The sequence below is a fragment of the Schistocerca nitens genome, chromosome 2 (genome assembly GCF_023898315.1).
Source record: "Schistocerca nitens isolate TAMUIC-IGC-003100 chromosome 2, iqSchNite1.1, whole genome shotgun sequence".
NCBI classification, from domain to species: Eukaryota; Metazoa; Arthropoda; class Insecta; order Orthoptera; family Acrididae; genus Schistocerca; species Schistocerca nitens.
In genome coordinates this window covers 139,055,735-139,079,413 of record NC_064615.1, presented here as the reverse complement: position 1 = coordinate 139,079,413, position 23,679 = coordinate 139,055,735, and the positions used below count along the sequence as shown (strand labels likewise).

Sequence of the window (23,679 nt, the reverse complement as noted above, 5' to 3'; positions counted from 1 at the left end):
AAGAGGGAGACAGAGAGAGAGAGAGAGAGACAGAGAGAGAGAGAGAGAGAAGGAAATAACACAGTTAAGTACAAACCACTATTTAAAAAATTAAGAAATTATTTAAATAGTTGGCCTGGTACCATATTTTTCACTGATGAAAAGTTTTATAATTTCGCAACAGACTCACATGTCTTAAGGAAAGGTTATTATTGTTAATTGTTATTTATTGAGCATCCATTTTATCATATACAATGATGTAGGAGTTGTCATATTACATTATATGAATTTGTAATTATACAGTAAATTAATAACATAGGCCTACGGTGGTAAAACATATAAATATATATCTCATGCAGCATATAGTAGAGAATAACAAAACAAACAATAATTAATTATTTACAGTGTGTACTATTTTCATACATTTGTTTTTCAGATATAACTTATCATTATCCTTGACCACTATAGTGGAGAATAATTATAGTGTGTACAGGCAGACTATTTTCAAACATTCGTTCAAATATGAATCATCATTATCATTGACCACTCTGAATAACAGAACAAGCAATAATTAGTTAATCATGATGTGTACAAGCAGACTATTTTCATACAGTTGTTCAAATATGAATTATCATTATCATTGACCACTATGTTCTGAAAATCCATGTACTCTGTAACACTGTAAAAACATTCTCTTAATAACAGTTTTAAACTCATTTTCAAAAATGTAGGACTTCTCTATCTTTTTTATGCTTAAGGAAAGAGCACTAAAAAGGATATTTTCGGGTGATATATTGCACTTTTGTGATATTGGGCTGTTTTGTGTGTTTCTCTGTGGATATCATTCCTGTATCTTGTTGGGTAGTCATGGCACTCACTATTTAAAGAAGAAAATTGGGTGTGAGATTATAAAAAGCAGATACTTTCGTAGATATATAAAGGTGGAAGCGACATTATTTGAAAATTTCCCTGCAGGGCTCCCTTGGTGCAGCCCCTTTCATTATTCTTAATGCTCGTTTTTGAATAATGAATTACCGGTTTGCCAGACTTGAATTACCCTAAAATAAGACACCATACCGCAATAGACTATGCATAAGATCATAATAAGCACATATTACTGTTTTTACACTGCAGAAGTTTTTCAGCATTCTAAGTATGTAGCAGCATTTACTTAGCTTTTTATTGACCATTTCAATATGTTTATCCCACTTTAGATGCTCGTCTAACCAGATCCCTCAAAATTATGTGTTTGAAGTTTATTAAATCTTCTGGTCACCAAGTATCAAAACTATATTGGGCTTTACTTTATCCGATACGTGGCTGAAATTCATCCATACTGTTTTTTTCTCATTTACAAATAAACAGTTATCTTTAAACCATTTTCCTGCTTGCAACATGCAAATAATTACGATAACTAACATTGTTAATGACTATACGGTGATTAGCTATAGCTGTATCCGTTGTATGTATATGAATTTGTTTCCGCATCCAAACCCAAATAATAATAAAGAAAAGTTGTAAGGTCATATTTTTGGAAATTAAGGAATATCGATTAGTACGCTTAAGATCGATAATGTTAGTTATGCCGTTATCGATAAACAAACAGCTGTTTTAGCAGCGGCATTTGACATGTTGTTGTTATTATTTGGCTTATGTAATTTAGAAAATGTACAACTTACTACGAATGTCGGAAACCGCCTCGGTTTCTGTTTCAATCAATGGAAAGAATGAAAATTGATGTTATCTTTGCTGTTATTCATTGCAGCTTGGCAGTAAGAAGCTTATTTTGTTGTTCTGTGTAGCCACTGTCTTATCGCAAATCAACGTGCCTTGGGTAGATTCCTAGACAGAAGATCATGAGGAAGGTTTCTAAATATGTCACAAGAAATAGATGTTAACCCTCCGGTGGCAAGCGAGGATCATGCTGACAATGACAACGATCAAGAAAATGTTTCAAACGAGGTTGATGACAACTTAGTCGTTCCAACGAGCGTTAGTGGTGCAGTTGATGAACAAACTGCGAATGAAGACGGCGAACCTGTGCCAGTTGATGAACAAACTACGAATGAAGACGACAACCATGTGCAGGATATTGTCCCCGGTGACGATGTGGAGCAGGAACTTACATTCGAAGAAGGTAATCCACTATATTTATAATCCCTTTTCAATTAATCGGTGTATATTGTTCCGTTGTGTGTGACATTGTGCCACGAAGGCTTGTGCAACCAGTACTTCCATTATGTCAAGCAATTTTTTATATGTATAATTACTGAAGTACTTCTTTCATTACCAGAAAATTCAGGAAATTTTTCAGAAATTTTCCAATAGGGGCAGTACTTAACTGTCATGTGATCGTGTTCGAATGGTATGGTTTACATGAACATACATGTAAACATATGAGCAAACTACATACATTATAACATCCAGTAACATTATTTTCAGTAAGTGCTTCATGTATATATATTTTTGCACAGTATAACTTGTTTCTTTTCACACAGTGTTCACTCCACTGTGTTAACATTGAAGCAAACAATTTTGTTTGAGATGTTATTATTAATTGGCTTACAGAATTAAGTACTAACTTACTACAAAATTGTGTGACTCGATTCTGAATATAATTTTCGCAATGTAGATACACTGAAACTTAGTAATGTTTTGATTAATTTCTCTTTCATGTGCATTTTATACTGTATGGTAGGTGTATAAAGTTCGTCCAGTATTTATGGGATAATTTTCAGTTGCTATAAGGCATGTTATTAATTTTGGTAATCATTTGTAATGTGACTTTGTGTCTATTTACAAAAATTCAGCAAACTAAACTTAATATCTTGAGTGTTCCGTTTGAGATTTTCTTTTATTGTTTAACTATCTTCATTATATAGTTATATCTTACATCTATGTTTGTACTTCATTTGTGAGCTGCAGAAGTTGTCGCTTAATTTAATCTGGTATGCAGTTCCATTCTTAAATTTACATGATTACATTTATTAGTTCCTGCATGATGAGAAGGTAAACTTTTTAGCTATGCATCAATTTTTACTGGCATCTAAATGGAGTACAATCACTTGACTTGTTTCCCACATTGTGTTCTGTAAATCATATTACACGGGAGAACCTTTAGGAAGCAGAATGAATGAAATCATACATTAACAGGCTGAAGCAGAAACTGTAGGCTGCTTCCTAAAATTTTAATGATTGCTAAGCAAATGGAACACAGCAGGTCTTGGGAAAGACACCTTCAGATATGAAAATAGGCTTACTCCACAGGAGCATTGTAAGACCATTACTTTTCGCAGTATATGTAAATGACCTACTAGCCAACATTAGAAGTAGCATGAGGCTTTTTGTGGATGATGCTATTGTTTCCAGAGAAGTTGCAATGCTAGAAAATTGTAGTGAAATGCAGGAAGTAGCAACTGACCCTTACTGTAAACAAATGTCACACATGTATACAGAGACAGAAAGACTCAGTATTGTATGATTATATGATTGCAGAACAATTCCTGGAAGCAGTTACTTCCATAACATATCTAGGAGTATGTATACAGAATGATTTAAAGTAAGGGGACTGATGACCAGAGAAGTTAAGTCCCATAGTGCTCAGAGCCATTTGATTTAAAGTGGAGTGATCACATAAAATTAATTGCAGGTAAGGCAGATGCCAGAACATAATTCATTGAAAGAATCCACTGGAAATGTAGTCCCTCAAAAACAGAGATAGCTTACAAAACACTCGTTCAACCAATAGTTGAATATTGCACATCAGTTTGGTATCTGTACCAGATAGGATTGATTAGGAAATAAGCCGGCCGCGGTGGTCTCGCGGTTCTAGGCGCGCAGTCCGGAACCGCGCCACTGCTACGGTCACAGGTTAGAATCCTGCCTCGGGCATGGATGTGTGTGATGTCCTTAGGTTAGTTAGGTTTAAGTAGTTCTAATTTCTAGGGGACTGATGACCACAGCCGTTAAGTCCCATAGTGCTCAGAGCCATTTGAACCATTTGATTAGAAATTATGGAAGTTCCAAAGAAGAGCAACCTGTTTCATTACAGGTTCATTTATTAAGCATGGAAGTGTCACAGAGGTGCTCAGCCAACTCCAGTGGCTGATGCTGCATGAGAGATGGTCTGCGTCAGTGTGGTTTACTTTTAAAGTTCTGGGAGCCTACGTTCATAGAAGAGTTAACCAATGTATTGCTTCCACCTGCATGTATTTTGTGAAAGATGGGTGGCTTGCGGAGTATAGATGTAGTTGTGAATTGTAGACTCTGTTGTTGGCATTCTCTCTGGGCTTCGAACGAATAAATTATATACAGATGTTCTTTTTGCAGCTTAGTGTCACTCAGTGTAGTTAACTACTATTTGTTATGTCAAATAAGTTGCATTGTCACATGACGTTTGGTGACTAATTTTCTGAATCATGTGTGAGAAGAATTGCATCAATTGTACATTGAACATTGTGCTGAAACAATAAAATATGTCCTACATAAATTTTATGTCAATCATGCCTTGCAGGACTCCTCATGAACAACAGCATGTGATCAATACCTACCATACCAAACATACAGAATCTTGCAAGCATTGGTTTACCAATGACAAACGTGATCCTTAGTCTGATTGTGGTGAAAGACTCACCATTTTGATCAGGCAGTAGAGTATTTTTGTTGACCCAGCTGCCTTGTTTGCATTTGACTGCTCCTTATATTAAATTTGAGACAAGAAAAGACAAAAAAATTTGCAAGGGGGTTCAAACTAAGTATAGCAATATACAGCTGTGTTCAAGTCTCCAGACTTACTTCCTGCACTACTTGCATATCATTCTAGGTTCACCAGTATCGATAACTTAGCACTATTCTGTCTTTAGCCCCATGCACCACAGCAATTACCTTTTCCAGTGATTAGATGTAAAAGTTCGCTCATTGAAAGTTCCTGGTGAAACATAAATAATTTAAAGAGATAAGATAACAACTCACCATTCTATGTAATATATAGGCCCATAAACAAGAAAGAGAACTTTGCTGGATTTTGTTGAGAGGTTTGTGGTTGTGGGAAGGGACCAGGGAAAGGAGGGCTAGACCAAGATGGAGGTAAGGAACTCCTTGAAAGGTAGTCGGGGGGGGGGGGGGGGTGATAGATGGGAGTGGGGAAGATTTACGCTTGGATGGAGATATGGACTATCAGAGGCAGTGTTCGTTGTTGAATTTTATTCCTTTCCTATGCACCTGCTGCTTTTCCCTCCCAGCTGTCACAGCCATCCCTGTACAACTGTCTCACTCACTCCTGGTATCATCTCTCCCTTGATCTGTTCCACCTATCTTGACCCCTCATCCCAGTGGAATTGCAGTGCTGGCCCAATGTAGTCAGCTTTGACAAAGTAGCCATGGAATGTTTGACCATTGCTCCATAAAACATAAATTACTTGTAGAAGTTTGTTTCTCTTTGTGCTGAGTTTAAATGGGCTTTCCACAAAGATTCGCTTGGTTATTTTAGTAGATAATTCTGAATAGAGCACCCAGTTGCAATGAGCTTATTTATTACTAATGTCTGAGGTTCAGTCTGACAATACTGACAGTAAGTAATTACAGATGTTGCATTTTTGTTTCAGTTCCTGTTTCACCTGTTATGCAAGAGAAAATTAAGAGAATTGAAGCTGTTTTTGAGACATCACGTGATCCTAAAAGTCTAAAACAGTTTGCTTTGTCTGAAGGCGGTCTTGTCACTGGTAAATCTAAAAAATAATTAATAAATATGTCTGTGGATAAATTAAAGCCAGAGTTGCAGATAATTCCTTAAGTGTATGATTATATTCACTTTTGATAGTGTGGCACCATTATTTATTGAAAGTTGGAAGCATGAAATTGGTGGAAAAAATATTTTATTGAGGTATGGTAAGTTTTTGTAAGTGATATGTTTACATTACTGCTTTACGTGCTCCACAAATATGTAGATCTGTATACACTGAAGTGCATAAAATAACTTCCCAACATTTACTTATACAAACCACATTACTACAGTGAAGAAGTCAGATGTTTTGTAACATTCACATTCTTTGATATTATTGATAATATAGAAATTGGTTGGTTCTATTATGAAGACATTGTAACATTATGTAAATAGTAACTATGTGAGATTAGTCACACACTATCAGACTTTGTCTGTGAAATAAACAGAATATTAACATCCGTGACAAAATAATAATAATAATAAAAAAGATTTATTCACTGGCATACCAGTGAAGAATACACCTGTATCCAAAATACAATGGTCGTTTCTGATAGTAAAAATTCAGATCTAATTCATGAAGCAATCACTGCAGTTAAATAGTCAAATGGGGAAATACGTTCTGGAGTGTAATTTACTACAGATAAGTTGGAAAAGGTATCATTGTGGAGCCTAAGGGAGACTTAATCTTCGTTGCACAAAGCTTCGTGATAGACACAGAAGTTGAGATCAGTGGCACCTACAGCATAACGGACTATGAGGCAGTCACTTCTATAAACAGAGATTCCAGGAAAGTGTGCGCACACACACACACACACACACACACACACACACACACACACACACACACAACTACCACACTCTTTCCCCTTAGCTGTGAAATTATTTTTAACCACCATTGCAATAATAAGAATCACACTGGATTTATTGTTATTTTGAACACGTTGTTGTTTGTTGTTGTGGTCTTCAGTCCTGAGACTGGTTTGATGCAGCTCTCCATGCTACTCTATCCTGTGCAAGCTTCTTCATCTCCCAGTACCTACTGCAGCCTACATCCTTCTGAATCTGCTTAGTGTATTCATCTCTTGGTCTCCTCCTACGGTTTTTACCCTCCATGCTGCCCTCCAATACTAAATTGGTGATCCCTCAATGTCTCAGAACGTGTCCTACCAAGCGATCCCTTCTTCTAGTCAAGTTGTGCCACAAGCTCCTCTTCTCCCCAATTCTAATTAATACCTCCTTATTAGTTATGTGATCTTCCCATCTAATCTTCAACATTCTTCTGTAGCACCACATTTCAAAAGCTTCTATTCTCTTCTTGTCTAAACTATTTATCGTCCACATTTCACTTCCATACATGGCTACACTCCCTACAAATACTTTCAGAATAGACTTCCTGACACTTAAATCTATACTCGATGTTAACAAATTTCTCTTCTTCAGAAACGCTTTCCTTGCCATTGCCAGTCTACATTTTATATCCTCTCTACTTCGACCATCATTAGTTATTTTGCTCCCCAAATAGCAAAAGTCCTTTATTACTTTAAGTGTCTCATTTCCTAATCTAATTCCCTCAGCATCACCCGACTTAATTCGACTACATTCCATTATCCTAGTTTTGTTTTCGTTGATGTTCATCTTATACCCTCCTTTCAAGACACTGTCCATTCCGTTCAACTGCTCTTCAAAGTCCTTTGCTGTCTCTGATAGAATTACAATGTCATTGGGGAACCTCAAAGTTTTTATTTCTTCTCCCTGGATTTTAATAACTACCCCGAATTTTTCTTTTGTTTCCTTTACTACTTGCTCAATATACAGATTGAATAGCATCGGGGAGAGGCTACAACCCTGTCTCACTCCCTTCCCAACCACTGCTTCCCTTTCATGTCCCTCGACTCTTATAACTCCCATCTGGTTTCTGTACAAATTGTAAATAGCCTTTTGCTCCCTTTATTTTACCCCTGCCACCTTCAGAATTTGAAGGAGAGTATTCCAGTCAACATTGTCAAAAGCTTTCTCTAACTCTACAAATGCTAGAAATGTAGGTTTGCCTCTCCTTAATCTTTCTTCTAAGATAAGTCATAGGGTCAGTATTGCCTCACGTGTTCCAGCATTTCTATGGAATCCAAACTGATCTTCCCCGAGGTTGGCTTCTACCAGTTTTTCCATTTGTCTGTAAAGAATTCACGTTAGTATTTTGCAGCTGTGACTTATTAAACTGATAGTTCGGTAATTTTCACATCTGTCAACACCTGCTTTCTTTGGGATTGGAATTATTATATTCTTCTTGAAGTCTGAGGGAATTTCGCCTGTCTCATACGTCTTGCTCACCAGGTGGTAGAGTTTTGTCAGGACTGGCTCTCCCAAGGCTGTCAGTAGTTCTAATGGAATGTGTGTACTCCCGGGGCCTTGTTTCGAGTTAGGTCTTTCAGTGCTCTGTCAAACTCTTCACTCTTTCAAAGTTACACATTCCAAATTTGTCACAAACTTGTAAATCTGTGTGCAGCAAAGTCCACAAGATATCGTTGCAAGACACATTTACGCGTGACACAGCTAAGCCATTGCCTACAAAGAAATATATTATTTATAATAAATTTCATTAACACTTTCGCTGTGGCTGACGCTTATAAGCGTCCGCACACACTGTCGGATTACTCAGTCTAGTTGCATCGTCTAAGCTAGCATCAAAGCATGTAAACTTTTGTTTTGTGTGGTAAGTTATCAAACGTATATTGTTCATAATGGCAGCTAGTGAACCGACACCTGGACCTTACAATGTGAAAAGGAGCAGGAAAAGTGTTAAATTGACAGAGGAACAGTTACTTCGTGTACTAGATGACGGTGATTTTCTGTGTAGTGAGGACAAGGCATACCACAGAGATTGTCATTTAGAAGCTGCTGAAGAATTGCAGAGTGATGATAGCATGGAAGCAAAGCTTTTGAATCTGTTTCGTGACAGTTCCGAATTTGACGATACGGATCACGACAATTGTGTGGAAATCAACGACGAAAAAGTGCCCGACCTGTCACATGGAGGTAATCGAGGTGAGTCCTGGCATAAAGAACCACATAATATGCAGTATCACCCATTTATGAAGGAAGAAGTTTTGCAAATTCATCCTGCTGGCAATTCTCCTATGGATTTCTTCAGATTATTGGTAACAGACGAATTATTGCAACTTGTAGTTGATGAAACGAACGATAATGCAGTCAACATATGCTGACCAAAAGTAGAAAAGAGGGATCTAGGATCTATAAATGGAAACCTCTAAGAATAGGTGAATTACTAGTTTTCCTGCGTGTTTCATTACATATGGGTAACGTTAAATATCCTCGATTACAAGACCACTGGAAGAAAGAACCACTGTTTGAGAATAGAGGAATAGCGATGAGTATAAGCAGAGACCGGTATTTGATCGTATTATGCTCTCTGCATTTTGCAAAAAATCCACTTCCAGATGATCATTTAGATAAGATACGACCTATATTGGATTATTTTGACACGAGAATGTCTCAAGTGTATTACCCAAGAAGAGATCTATCAATAGATGAATCAATGATTCTTTGGAGGAGAAGATTGTCATTTAGACAATACATAAAAAGCAAATGTAATAAATATGGCATTAAGATGTACATGCTCAACAATCCAGACGGTTTCATAAATAAGTGCGCTGTGTACACGGGAAGTAGTGGAGATATGAGGAGGGAAAATGTCACGCTGAAAAGGTCGTTTTGCATTTGATGGCAGAAAAGCTGCATGTTGGTCATCACATTTACTTGGACAATTACACTGTTCGACATGGGTTCTATTTCTGATATTAAAGTTTGTGCTTCTAGACCATTTTACCATGGAAAATTCCAATATGTAAACAAAATATCGTTGTCAGGGATACTTTTTATGTAATATGTATATATATGTATATTCACAATTTAAGGCATACACAGAGACGTTGTAGAGAAATACGGGTATGTTTCTATATCCAGCAGTTATGGAACGTGATAATTTCTTGTGCAACAGCAGGTGGGAAGAATCAGACATCATTAGGTTATCCCCCGCCACACCTATGTCATTAAGACCACCTGAAACATCTCATTAACTCGAACGGCGACAGCCGGTCGCTGCCTCGGCAGTAAAGCTTCACGCCTCCTAGGGGCAGATGCATCGAGTTTGCAACAGTGGTGTTAGCCGCAATTTGTGTCAGTCTTAACGAGTGGGTGTTTTGGCTGACAAGTAACTGTGTGTCATATTTCTGAGCACTGTTGAATCTTTTAGTTCCTAGGTGTAAACTGATTGAGCCTGGTGCTGAAGGTAAAACGACTGCTTGTTTTTACACATCAGCGTTCCTCTAGTTCCCTACTATTAATTTAATACAGGTGTATTACCAGAGTGGTGCTTTTAAATTTGCACAAATGCTACGTCATCGTGGATGTTGATATAAGCCGGACAACTTCTGCTACATCTGTGGGAAGTTCACTTTTGCCAGAAATAGGAAGGAAATTTCTTCAGTCATAAAGAAAAACATACAAACATTACTTTGGAGTAGAGGTAGGAGACCAAGATAAAGAATGGGCACCACATTTCTGTTGTGCTACATGTTACTGCAAACTAATTCAGTGGTGGAAAGGTAAAGAGAATGTGGCGTTGTTTGCTGTTCCCAAGGTGTGGAGGGAGCCTAAGGACCATGTCACTGATTGTTATTTCTGTCTAACAAAAATTCAGGGTTTTACAAACAAAAGTCGAAGAGGCTCATTGTTTACCCAGATCTGCCTTCAGCGAGAATGCCAGTGCAGCATTCAGACAACCTTCCAGTACCTTCAAGAGCCCGAGGTCAAATTCTGAGTGACAGTGAAATAAGTAGTACTGAAGAAATCACAGATGATGATTCTTTATATCACTGCACAAGTGAGTCATCGCCACATTTGTTAACACAGGCAGATTTAAATGATTTAGTACGTGATCTAGGACTAAGTAAACAAAAGGCGCAGCTGCTTGGTTCAAGATTACAAGAGTATAATCTACTGCACCAAAGTACTAAAATCAGTGTGTTCAGGCACAGAGAACATGCCTTTATTTCTTATTTTTCAACTGACGAAGCACTGACATTTTGCAAAGACGTTGCTGGCCTGATGAAAGTGCTGAACTTCACTTATATTTCACAGGAGTGGAGACTTTTCATAGATGCACCGAAAACAAGTCTGAAGGGTGTTTTGCTCCACAACGGAAATAAAATACCCTCTGTTCCAGTAGCTTACGCTAGTTTGACAAAAGAGAATTACGAATTCGTACAAAGGAGCTAAATTCATTAAAATACAATGAACACAAATGGAAAATATGTGCAAATTTCAAGGTAATTGCTATGGTACTGGGAATGCAACAAGGCTACACAAAGTATGTTTTCTTTGCGAGTGAGATAGTCGAGACCGAAATTCTGACTACGTGAAAACGAAATGGCCTAGGCGAAGATGGAAAGTTGGCGAAAACAATGTACAACGTGAAAGTCTGGTAGCTTCCACCACTTCACATCAAACTTCGCCTGATGAAACAATTCGTGAAGGCCATGGATCCAACAGGCTGTGGGTTTGCATATCTAGCTACCAAATTCCCCCATCTTTCAGCTGCACAAATAAAGGAAGATGTATGTGTGGGCCCACAAATCAGGGAGCTGCAGAAAGATGCAAATTTTGAAGCATGTTTAACTGATAAAGAAAAAACGTATGGGACTGTTTCTAGATGGCGTCGGAAAACTTCCTTGGAAGAAGAGCTACTAACTACAATGAAATGGTGAAGGATATGATCAAACCATATCAGGATTTGGGGTGCAATATGTTTTTGAAGGTACATATGATGGACTCTCATCTGGACTACTTCACAGAGAGTTGTAGTGACGTATCGGATGAACATGGGGAAAGATTCCATAAAGACATTTCTACCATAGAAAGGCGCTATGAAGGGAAGTGGGTACCTTCTATGTTAGCAGATTATTGCTGGAATATCATTCGAGAGAAGAAAGATTCACAATACAAGAGAAAAAAGTGATATGCATTACAATGCAGTGGCTCATTGTTTGTCAATTTTCTGTAATTTCTCATGTCAAATAAATGCTTTAATGTGTATACACAAAGGTTACTGTGTTATATGTTAGATCCCACCCTCCATTAATGTGATGAACTTATAACATCATAAAGATGTGCATTTGTTTGTCGAATTTCACCTCACGTTTGCTGCACTATATCAGGAACTGAAAAGAGAAATAAAATTGCGATTACTCATAAACTATCCCTGACAGAAAAAAACCAAAAACAGTTTTCAATTCAGCACTCAAAATACAACTAGGATCACAATATTTTTTATCAGAAATAGAAAAAAAGGATTTTTTTGTAGAACAGTGTTATATAACAGTTTTCATTTAGCTACAACACTGTTGAACCTAACTTTCCACAGGTGTGCTCTGAAATTAAATGGGAAATATACCCCCGAAGACACTGTTTCGGCAAAACTTGGGAGAGGAGAGAGAATTGCGCGGCATTCTAATGGAGTTATGATTGGAAAATGGAAGGATTGACGAGAGGTTTCCTACATTTCCACAGAACATCTAAATGATATGAAGCAAGTGAGGAATGCGCCACAGCAGATAGTCACGAAACCTTTGCCTATTATTAGGTACAATGCTTGTATGTCTGGGACTGATAACAAAGATCAGATGTTATCGTATAATTTATGTGAATAAAAGACTATCCACTGGCCGAAAAAACTATTCTTTCATGTCATTGACATGTTAGTTTTCAATTCTCTATATCTGTACAACAAATACTCGGGAAATAAGATGACATTGTACGATTACAGAATGAACATTATAAAGGGCTTCCTTCCATTAATTGATGTTCCACGAAATGTGAGCAAGGAACATCACAAATACACACACGTTGTGCAAAAGCGGGAAGCTACTGCAGGGGAGAAGCAAGTTATGAGGAAACTGTGTAAGAAGTGCACGGAACAAGGCAAGTGCACTGATACACCATATGAGTGTACAACCTGCCCAGACAAAACTGGATACTGCTTGAACTGCTGTATAATCTCCCATCAGTAGCTAAAACGTGATAATATCGAGGAAATTCCGATTATTAAAGACGACTTATTTTAATTTTTTTGAATTGCATGGTTTCTTTTTACGATGTGAAAGGTTAGAACTTTTTTTCACTAGTACTCAGATAATGAGGTTTTGTTTCATGTTAAAGTTGACGTATTGCTTTGTAAAGCGTTCACTTCAGTTTTTTGCGAAAGAATTTGTTGTGCTAAATTTGTTTTAATAGCACCGCAATCAAAGTAATGGGGGACACGAGAGAAGCCTCCAAATAGGGTGTATTTCGCTTACTAATTTCTACACGTCCGGGCGTCCCTTGGGTGTCTATGATAAATGTAGATGGCTAATTCTCTCATACCAGGAGCAAACATGCTACTAAATTGACGACCTCTATCAGAGTCAATCTTAAAAATGCACATTTGAAGTAAATATAATTTCAAATGAATCCAGTTTCCTTTTTTCCTTCTTAAGAATTTGCGTTTTGGAATCCAAATTTTTCCTGAATGCAGTGGATTTGTCACTTGTGTGAATTGTATTTTTTGTTACATTATCAACAAATCACAAACATCTGAATGACGCCTGTGACCCCTATAGGTGTCAGACAGCAAACAGATTTTAAAACATGACCTCAACACAGTCGAAGCTTATTTGAAGTTGTGCGTATAAGGGTCATCATGAAGTCAGTATAGAAAATGATCCTACAGATCTTACAAGGTCTTCACTTCGGCCTGTAGCTCAGGTGTGCTTAGGAGCATCGGCTCCGAGCGGTACCTGCCATTTCAGTGTGTTACCAGCCCGCACACGCACGTTGCCGGGGCACGCTGGAGAGTTGCGCGCCTGCACCGATGCCGCAGCGAAAGTGTTAAGTAATAAATATACCGCTAATCAGTAACCAGAATTCTCACTTTCTTGAGCATGCCTTTGCATGCAAGATGTTCCTTGAATTCATATTACACCCCTTTGATCCCAGAAAACTTTAACTTGGCTTTATGAATTATCTCAAAATATGATCCCACGTAACATTATGAAAATGAAAGAAATCAAAGTATGTGAGCTTTTTATTTTTGTATCACCTATCTCTGACCCGCAGGTGGCCCACAATTCCTTTTGGAATACGCGTGTGGCGCACACGGGGCACCGAGCTATTGAAGTCTCCTTCCTTTTTCCAGACTGCATTCCTGTCCCTGTTCTCTCCTTCCCTGTCCTTGCTCCTTTTTCCCTCCCCCGTCCTTTCCCTCTTTGTGGACCTCTTTATATCGACCTGGCTATCGTACGGGCTTTGTTTTGGTATGTGCTCTTGCTTAGTTTGCTGTTTCCATCTCCTTTTCAGCATTTTTGGTCCCCTTCGGGTTTGACCTCCATTTCCAACATTTTCCATTCAGCGTGAACCATTTGGGGATGAACTCCCAAGGTAGTTTCCATGGTACAGGCTACTCTCCCCCTCCCCTCCATTTTCCCTTTGCACCCTGGCCCCCCCTTCCTGCTAGGTCACCAGCACGGTAGCCAGTCCGTGTGGTGAAGCTGTTAAGTACCCACTTGTCTGAGCCCCCTTACAACACAGGAATCACACTGCTAGTACCTGAGCTGTTAATGCCTCGTGTATGCCAAGGAGGCGATGCTCATCACTTTGGGGCATCAGAACTCCTGGCAATGGCCGCCATGCCAGGCGGCATGTACCAGGACAGATAGCGAAAGTTTTGCCATGACCAAGCTTTGTTTTTCTTGGAGACAATTGAAGGTAAGTATTACGAAGTGGAATCCATGAGTAAAATGCGGTCTGGTTCTTTGCTTATAAAGACATCTTCTGCTGCCCAATCTGACGCCATGCGTGCTTGTGACCATCTTGGTGACAGCCCAGTCTCCGTCGCACCCCACCAAGCTTTGAACTCAGTACAGGGAATCATTTTCCACTGGGATCTTCTTCTCCAAACTGATGAGGAGTTCCATGCAAACCTCGAGCAGTGAGGAGTCTGATTTATCTACCATGTACAGCGAGACCCTAAAAACAATCACACCGATTAAGGCGCATTTTTCCTGGGCTTCGAGGGGGATACCCTCCCAGAGAAGGTCGGGCTGATGGTGTATCGGTGTGATGTAAAACCTTACATTCCACCAGCGATGAGATGCCTTAAATGCTTACGGTTTGGACACACGTCTTCCCGCTGCACCAACGATCCCCTCTGTGGTGACTATGGGTGCCCCGTCCATGAGGGGAGTGCCTGTGCTCCCCTACTAGTGTGCGTAAATAGCAATTCGCAGCATCCTCCATGCTCGCCAGCATGCTTGGTGTATGTGAAAGAACGACGGAGTCAAGAGTACAAGACCTTTGGTCGGCTTACCTACACCGAGGCTTGTCGAAAGTATGACTGGCTCCATCCCGTGCCTGTAACTTCTACTTTTGCTTCAGTTATGTCCACTCCCCCTCCTACCCCCTCCTCTTCCCAGACCCACCCCATTCGCCCCACACCTTCTGCTTCACCCTCACTCTCCCACTCCCCATCAGTACCCATACCCGTCCCTTCGGGTGCTGCTCCCCCTCCCCCTCCCCCACCGGAGAAGTGTCCCCCTTCTTCAGCAGCTGCCAGTACTGGAGCTCCCTCCTGGGACTCCTCTTCCCGGCACCCTACTGAAAGGTGATCTGCAGCTCCACATTGGCCGCGCGATCCACAGCCGATGGGTGCCAAGATTGCCAGGTGTAATTCTGTGCCCAACCTCGCTGCAATATGCCCTTCTCTTCCTTCACAAGAGAAGAAAGAAACACAAGAACAAGGGCAAGGCCTCCCCTGTACCCCCTGAGGTGCCGTCTTCCCCTCCTCCAGCCAAGGGACCAACAGAGTCTGACCCGATCTATATGGACATTACCCCATCCTTATTGGTGATGGATGGTGACTCAGCGGCGTGACTGGCTCCAGTCCATTTCCTTCTCATTTGGACTCCAGCTTGAGAATCCTCCAGTGGAACTGTAATGGATATTTGAGTCACATCCTGAGTTGCAGCCCCTTCTTTCCTCCTACACTTCAATCCCGCATCCGGCCATCCTGATTTAGGTTTTCTGTGATTTCCCTAAATCATTCCAGGCAAATGCCGGGATGGTTCCTCTGAAAGGGCACGGCCGACTTCCTTCCCTAATCCGATGAGACCGATGACCACGCTGTCTTGGTCTCCTTCCCCAAAACAACCAACCAACCAACCAACCTCCTACTCTGCTGCTTGCATTGCTCTCCAGGAGACCCATTTTGTCAATTATTGCTCACCCACCCTTCGGGGTTACGTGTTTTGTCGGAACCAAATTGGCCCCTTGCAGGCTTCTGGTGGTGTTTGCACCTTGGTCTGCAAGGACAATGTTAGTAAATGGGTTCTCCTCCATACCACTCTGGAAGCTATTGCTGTCAGGATCCATCTGGTGACTCCAATCACAATCTGTAATCTCTACTTCCCACTTGACAGGCCGCCCATATCCCTTGCTCTAACCACCCTTCTTCAACTCCATTCTCCCTTCCTGCTTCTAGGGGACTTTAATGCCCACAACCCTTTCTGGGGTAGTCAAATGACTACTGCCCTGGGCAGGACAGTAGAAGCTGTTCTGGCAGGGCTTGACCTCTGTCTACTAAACACAGCATTCCCATACACTTTAGTGTGGCACATGGCACTTTCTCTGCCATTGACCTCTCCATGTGCAGTGCCGATCTTCTTCCCTCCATTCAGTGGTGTGTCCACGATGACTTATGTGACAGCCATTATTACCCGATTGTTTTGACCTTCCTTCAGTGTATCTCACTCTGTCACCCTCCCAGGTGGACCTTCTCTAAAGCTGATTGGGGTGCCTTCTACTCTGCTACCATCCCCCCTGTACTACTACACAGTGGTATTGTTGAGTCTACTCAGACTTTGACTGCCACCATTCTCTCCACTGCTGTTTCAGCCATCCCTTCTTCCTTGGGTTTCCCCCATCGGAAGATGGTCCTTTGGTGGACTCCGGAAATTGCTGCTTCCATAGAAGACTGCCACCGTGCTCTTCAACGCTTCAAGTGGCACCCTTCTACTGCTCTCCTTCTGATATTTAAATGATTCTGCACCTGGGCCTGTTACCTAATCAAATTTCAGAAATGGATTTGCTGGGAACGATATGTGGCTACCATAGCACCACACACACCCTCTTCACAAATCTGGGCAAAACTCAGGCGAATTTTTGGCCATCATCCTCCCACCAGAATTGCAGGAATTTCTGTGCATGGTGTTGTCCTTACCCACCCAGACTTTGTCGCAGAGCATTTTGCTCAACACTTTGCTCAAGCCTCCGCATCGACTCAATATCCACCCATGTTCCTCCTCCTGAAAGAATTCTCAGAACGACTGCCTTTGTCTTTCGTTTCTCGCTGCTTGGAGCCTTATAAACCCCATTTAGTAAGTGGGAATTCACCAGCGCCCTCGCCCTTTGTCCCGACGCGGCTCCTGGACCGGAGTGGATACATAACCAAATGCTCCAACACTTATCAGTGGCTGGCCACCGTTGTATACTGACCCACAGTGGATAACTTGGTCCACATGCAGTCTGCTATCCAGTCAGCTTTTGCCCATCGGCAACACCTCATTGTGATCTTCTCTGACCTGCATAAAGCCTAAGACACCACCTGGCGCCACCACATCCTCACCACCCTTCACGAATGTGGCCTTCGTGGCATTCTGCCTGTTTTTATTCACAACTTTCTTTCTTGTTGCTCTTTCCAGGTCCAAGTTGGTTCCTCTTACAGCATTACCCATTGGCAAGAAAATGGGGTTCCACAGGGTTCTGTGCTGAACATCCCTCTCTTTCTCGTAACCATTAATAGACTGGTGGCAGCTGCTGGGTCAACAGTGTCCCCCTCTTTGTATGCTGACGCTTTTTGTATCTACGTTGCTTCCTCTGTCATGTACGCTGCAGAACGTCGTCTACAGGGGGCAATCTACTGGGCACATCTTGGGCTCTCTCCCATGGCTTTCAGTTTCCGGTGGCCAAGTCATGTCATGCATTTCTGCCATCACCGTACAGTCCATCCCCATCCAGACCTGTTCCTCAATGGCCAATCCCTCAAGGTGGTGGACACCCATTGCTTCTTGGGTCTGGTCTTCAATGGCCGGTTGACATCGCTCCTGCATCTTCGCCAGCTGAAGAGGACGTGCTGGTTACATCTCAATGTTCTTAGATGTCTGTGCGATACCACCTGGGGTGCAGACCACTCTATTCTACTGCGATTGTACAAAGTGCTGGTCCAGTCTCATTTAGACTACGGGAGTCTTGTCTATGGTTCTGCGTCACCTTTGACATTGCAGATACTAGACCCCATCCACTATTGTGGGGCACGACTTTCGACTGGTGCCTTCTGGACCAGCCTCGTGAATTGCCTTCTCGCAGAGGTGGGGATTCCACCGCTGTGAGTTTTGTGCCAACAAGAGCTAATGTCTTATGTGCTCCACAATTAGTGCACCCCAAAGCACCCTAATTATGGTCTCCTTTATCCAGACATGGAGATCAACCTCCCGTGACTGTGGCCACAAAGTGGGCTTACCGTGGCTGCCAGCATTCAGTTGCTCTTTTATGAGCTCCAGCACTTCCCTTTACCACCTCTTTTTCTCTGGTCATGCACATACCCCTCTATGGTGCGTCTCTCGGCCACAGCTCTGTCTTGATCTCTCCATCAATTCAAAGGATTCTGTCCCTCTGGATGCCCTTCACCACCAATTCTACTGTCTCCTCAATTCATTCCATGGTTCACAATTGATATATACTGATGGCTCCATGGTTGCTGGTCACACTGGTTATGCTTACACTTATGCGAGACACACAGAACTTCGTTCCTTGCCAGATGGCTGTAGTGTTTTTACTGCAGAATTGGTAGCCATCTTGCGTGTACTGGACCATGTCCGCTTCTGCTCAGGACTGTCCTTCACTATCTGTAATGACTCCTTGAGCAGTTTGCAAGCTATCGGCCAAAGCTTCCCTCGTTACCCATTGGTCATAGCTATCCAGGACTCCCTTTCTCTCCTTGATCAACGTGGATGCTCAGTGGTTTTCCTTTGGACTCCAGGCCATGTTGCGATCCCTGGCAATGAACTTGCAGATTGTCGGCCGGAGTGGCCGAGCGGTTAAAGGCGCTACAGTCTGGAACCGCACGACCGCTACGGTCGCAGGTTCGAATCCTGCCTCGGGCATGGATGTGTGTGATGTCCTTAGGTTGGTTAGGTTTAAGTAGTTCTAAGTTCTAGGGGACTTATGACCACAGCAGTTGAGTCCCATAGTGCTCAGAGCCATTTGAACCATTTTTTTTGAACTTGCAGATTGACTGGCTAAATTGGCTACTAACAGACCACCTCTTGCTATTAGCATATTAGCATTCCGGAAATAGACCTTTGCTCAGCATTAGAATGTCAGGTTTTGGGACTTTGGAATCCAGAATGGCACACTATTTCTTCACCAAACAAGCTCAGGGCAGTAAAGGTTTCTACAACTATGTGGCGGTCCTCCTTACGGGCCTCTCGTAAGGCCTTTGTCGTCCTTTGCCAGCTTCGCATCGGCCGTACTTGGCTGACTCATGGTTATCTCCTCCGTCGTGAAGACCCCCTCTCTGTCTGCTGACTGTGGTTCACCTCTTACTGGACTGTCCCAACTTAGCCACCCTGCAACGAACTTTTAGCTTTCTTGACTCACTACTCACGGCGTTAGCCGACAATGCCTCAGCGGTTGATCTAGTTTTATGATTTCTGCATTCTGGGGGTTTTTATTGCTTCATTTAAGTGATAATTAATTGAAACCCTCAGCTGCCAACAGGTGTTGTTGATATACCTCAATGGGGACAGCTGAAAATGTGTGCCCCGACCGAGACTCGAACCTGAGATCTCCTGCTTACATGGTAGATGCTCTATCCATCTGAGCCACCGAGGACACAGATGAATAGCGCAACTGCGGGGACTTATCCCTTGCATGCTTCCTGTGAGACCCACATTCCCAACTGTCCACAACTACATACGTAATGCGCCTAATAGATATTTGCCCATCCACTCATTACTCGCACACACTAAGGTGATGATTCCCGTAAGAGTTTGGGCAAACTGAGCACATTCGCACAGACGAAGGTCAATGGCCGGGTAGCCTTTAACTATATATGAAGATAATAACTGCTCTCGAAAGAACAGATACCATTGATGACCGTGCAGCTTCTCTAGAATAAATGATAATTAATTGTAAGCCTCAGCTGCCAACAGGTGTTGTTGATATACCTCAATGGGGACAACTGAAAATGTGTGCCCTGACTGGGACTCGAACCCGGGATCTGTATTTAAGGGTGGGACCTTCAACTTATCAGTGGGTGGAGGGGATGGCTGGCCGTCTTGCTCCCCCCTTCGCCCCGATTGGACTGGCTTCAATTGGGCTTGGTGATTCACCCCTGCCCTCTGCCTTCCCACTCCTTTCCTTATGGGTCTGTTTTATCTTGAGTGTGTATCTTGTCTACCTGTGCTTCTTCCTGCATGCCCGTCATTAGTCACTTTCTTTCCCTCTTCTTCCGCCTTCTTCCTTCCTTCTCTGTCAATAGTTCGTAATTTTATATCCATTGTAGTTCCCTCTTATAGTGTGAGGTTTTATCGGTTTTAGTTATTCCAAGGTCGGAAGGACTGATGACCACGTAATTTGGTCCCTTCTCCAATCCAACCGAGCAACCTATCTTTGACAATATCAGCATTGTGACAATCTTTATAGATTTCAGGCCTACATTATCCATACAGTAGGGAAAGCAAAATTTAAGTTACTAACATAAAATCTATTAAAATCCTTGCCAATTCTTTTTGCAGTTAAAGTAAAGTAAAAATAAAAATACGTGCTGTTCATTCCTGTAAATCATAGAGGCCATTTGGTGAAGAAAGCAATATCATACTAAAGTAAGAACACCACCAGAGAACTAGGTGATATACATGGAAGTTACAGTGAATTAGAACTTTGAAAAAAAATTCTAGTGTGCTGTGCGCGCATTGATTGTTTCTTACATTTTACTGAAAATTTAAAAACAAAATTATATTCTACAATATATAAAAGCAATGAAAAACACATTTATAGGTAGAACGGATTTATTTCTACAAAACAGAAAATGAGGAATGATTTAGTAGAATATACATGTTGTCAGCTGCTGATGGGACTCTTATTTCAGATTGTGAGGTATTTACATTACTGACCGTATGTTCAACAGAGACAACATGACCCAGGCAGCACAGGGCAGTATCCTGCTGTAGATTGATGTCACATGTCTTCTAGCTATGATGTGTCTGTGTTAACTGGATTCCCTGCTGTCCTTAGATTTAGTACGACAACTTTCTGGTCACCAGTTGTCATCTGTGACATATGTATACAAAGTTTGTGGATGCTAATTTTTGTTTTACATTAATCTATATAAACAAACATGTAAATGTTCATTTGTACAAAATTGTAAATCTCTGAAAGTTTTTCTCTGATTCCTTTGAAATTTTGGCACAATGTTGCATTTGAATACATGCATTTTTTATGTACCTTCTGGAGTGCCATTTGGCATATAATTATATACACAGTGTGTCTATAATTAAATTTCCACTTTAAAAATGCTGTGGGAAAAGAACCACTGCTCAGAATGATGTCAAATTTGAACAGCATGTTATTGACACAGGGAGAAACACCACGGAACAAAAAATAAAGTCGTGGAAATTTGACCAATAGCTGGCACTATTAAGTGTCAGAATATGTGCGCCTATACACAGGTGGCACATGGCTGTTCCTCAGTTTGCATTCAAGACACCGAACATGACTGTCTCCATAAAGGATCGTACACTGCTGGTAAAGTTCTTTTACAAAAATGGTGACTGTGAACCAGTAGCTCTGCAGAAGTTCTGGACCCTCTGGAGTAAGAAAAAAGGCATTGGTCCAATGTCTGCTAAGAGTCTAGAGAAAATGATTACAACATTCTAGAAGACATGTTCTTTTGAAGTGCAGTGAGTTAGAGGGAGGAAAGCAATTGATCAGACATCTGTCGAAGATGTGGCCACAGCATTGCAAAAGGAGTTGAGCGATGGTGCGCCAACATTCAGTGCGTGGGGAATTACCTTAGCAATGGACATGCGTGCAACAATGGTGCATAAAATCCTATGAAACACCCTGCATTATTATCCATACAAAACAACTCATGTTCAAGAGATACTTCCTGCTGACCTGTCAGCAAGACAAACATTTGCTCTGAAATTTTTTGCTCACATCGAAGTGGAAAATGAATGCCCATGGAGCATTCTGTGGAGAGATGAAGCCCATTTCCATCTCCAAGGACATGTCAATAAGCAGAATAGCAGGATGCAGGCAACGGAAAATCCCCATACACATCAACCAGTACCACTTCATTATGCGAAGATGACTTTGTGGTGTGGGATTGTCTTGTTCGCTTGCTTTATTTCTTCATTTGTTTTCCTTGGTGTCGACGTACTGCCTTGCTACACTGGCTGAAAAATGGGGTTGGAAGATCAACACTGACTACTTGAAATGATGTAGCTGACAGGTGCACATTTGCGTTTCACAGTTCTTTACTTTTAATGTTCATAACCCCCAATAATACACAGTTATATGGCCAGTGCACTATTGTTTAACTTTCGATAAGTCTCATTAATAGGTTGCAAGTGAAGATCCACATACTGCTTCAATAGTTTACGGCTGTACATCAACAAGCAGTAAAAACCTAACCACACAGTTCACAACTCTTGCAGAATATTGCAGTGTGTATCGAACAGACACTGTTATTGTTTTAACACATGGCCTAATTGTGTTGCACTTATTTCACAGTTAAGTTGAGGCATTGTTGTTATTCTAACCAACACAGGTTTCTTGTCTGAAACTCAGCCGTGGGCTGACTGACTCGGGACCAAAAATCAGGCCCTTATATATCCCCACAATAATAGGTACTGAAACTACACATTGTTTGAAGTTCAATTTACAGGAACTACAATTAAAACTTAACTATTAAATTAACTTTTTACAGTTTATTCTACCATAAGAGTTAGGCTGAATTATTTATTTAAATCATGAAATTAACAAATATCATTACACAAACACTAATTTTGACAAAACTGTTGATTACTTTGGAATAAATTAAGGGCTGACTTTGCTAACATGTTTTCGGATGGAGCGAAATAGATACTTTATGATTACTAGTATTTTGTTTTTCAAATGTTTATAATTTGTACAGAATTTATATTTGTTTATAAGTCAACACTAGAATTTAAGTTATGAAACAATTACTGATTTTGCCCTATAATGAAAGTTACTAACTTGGAATAGTGAAAATAAATTAGAAAATCAATTACATACATAAAACTAAGCACAAAATTAATCTGGTGGTATATTCTTTAAGACTAAGGGCCAACCTTTTTCTTTTATGAAAATGCAGATTATACTCACACATGTTAATGATAATTAGTTAAGAGTGAAAAAAATGAATTTCAAGGAGGCAGATGGCAAAACAAGAGGTGAAGTAAAAAAATCCCAGCTTGCTCACCACAGGATGATGGCATCGTTTATCGTAGGGCCATATTTTTTTGAGGAAATGAGTTCTGCGTCTACTGTGACCAGTACTTCCATGGGTAAATGCTATGAGAGTCTTGCGCACCAGCATCATTCCAAACCTTCAACAGTGTTGATGTGTGAGTAGGATTATTTTTATGCAAGATGGTACTCCTCTGAACATAGCACAGCCAGTGAAGCAGCTGTTGCAGAGGCATTTCGGAATTGCTAGAATTATCACTCATCATTTCTCTACCACCTGATGTCCAGATCACTTGATCTTAATCCGTGTGACTTCTGGCTTATCTGAAAGATGATGTATTCGGTGCTCCAATTACGAACATGGCCATCGCCTGCTG

General features: G+C 41.0%; 1 protein-coding gene across 1 annotated transcript in view; it reads left to right on the top strand.

The window, feature by feature from the left end:
- Positions 1–1,600: 1,600 nt before the first annotated feature.
- The window catches only part of LOC126235837 (TBC1 domain family member 20), a 155,167-nt gene continuing 133,088 nt past the window's right edge, over positions 1,601–23,679 (top strand). The window contains exons 1-2 of the mRNA XM_049944694.1: positions 1,601–2,116; positions 5,583–5,699. Of these exons, the coding sequence (XP_049800651.1) occupies positions 1,855–2,116; positions 5,583–5,699 (379 nt within the window). The 5' untranslated portion in view covers positions 1,601–1,854. The remainder of the gene's footprint in view (positions 2,117–5,582; positions 5,700–23,679) is intronic.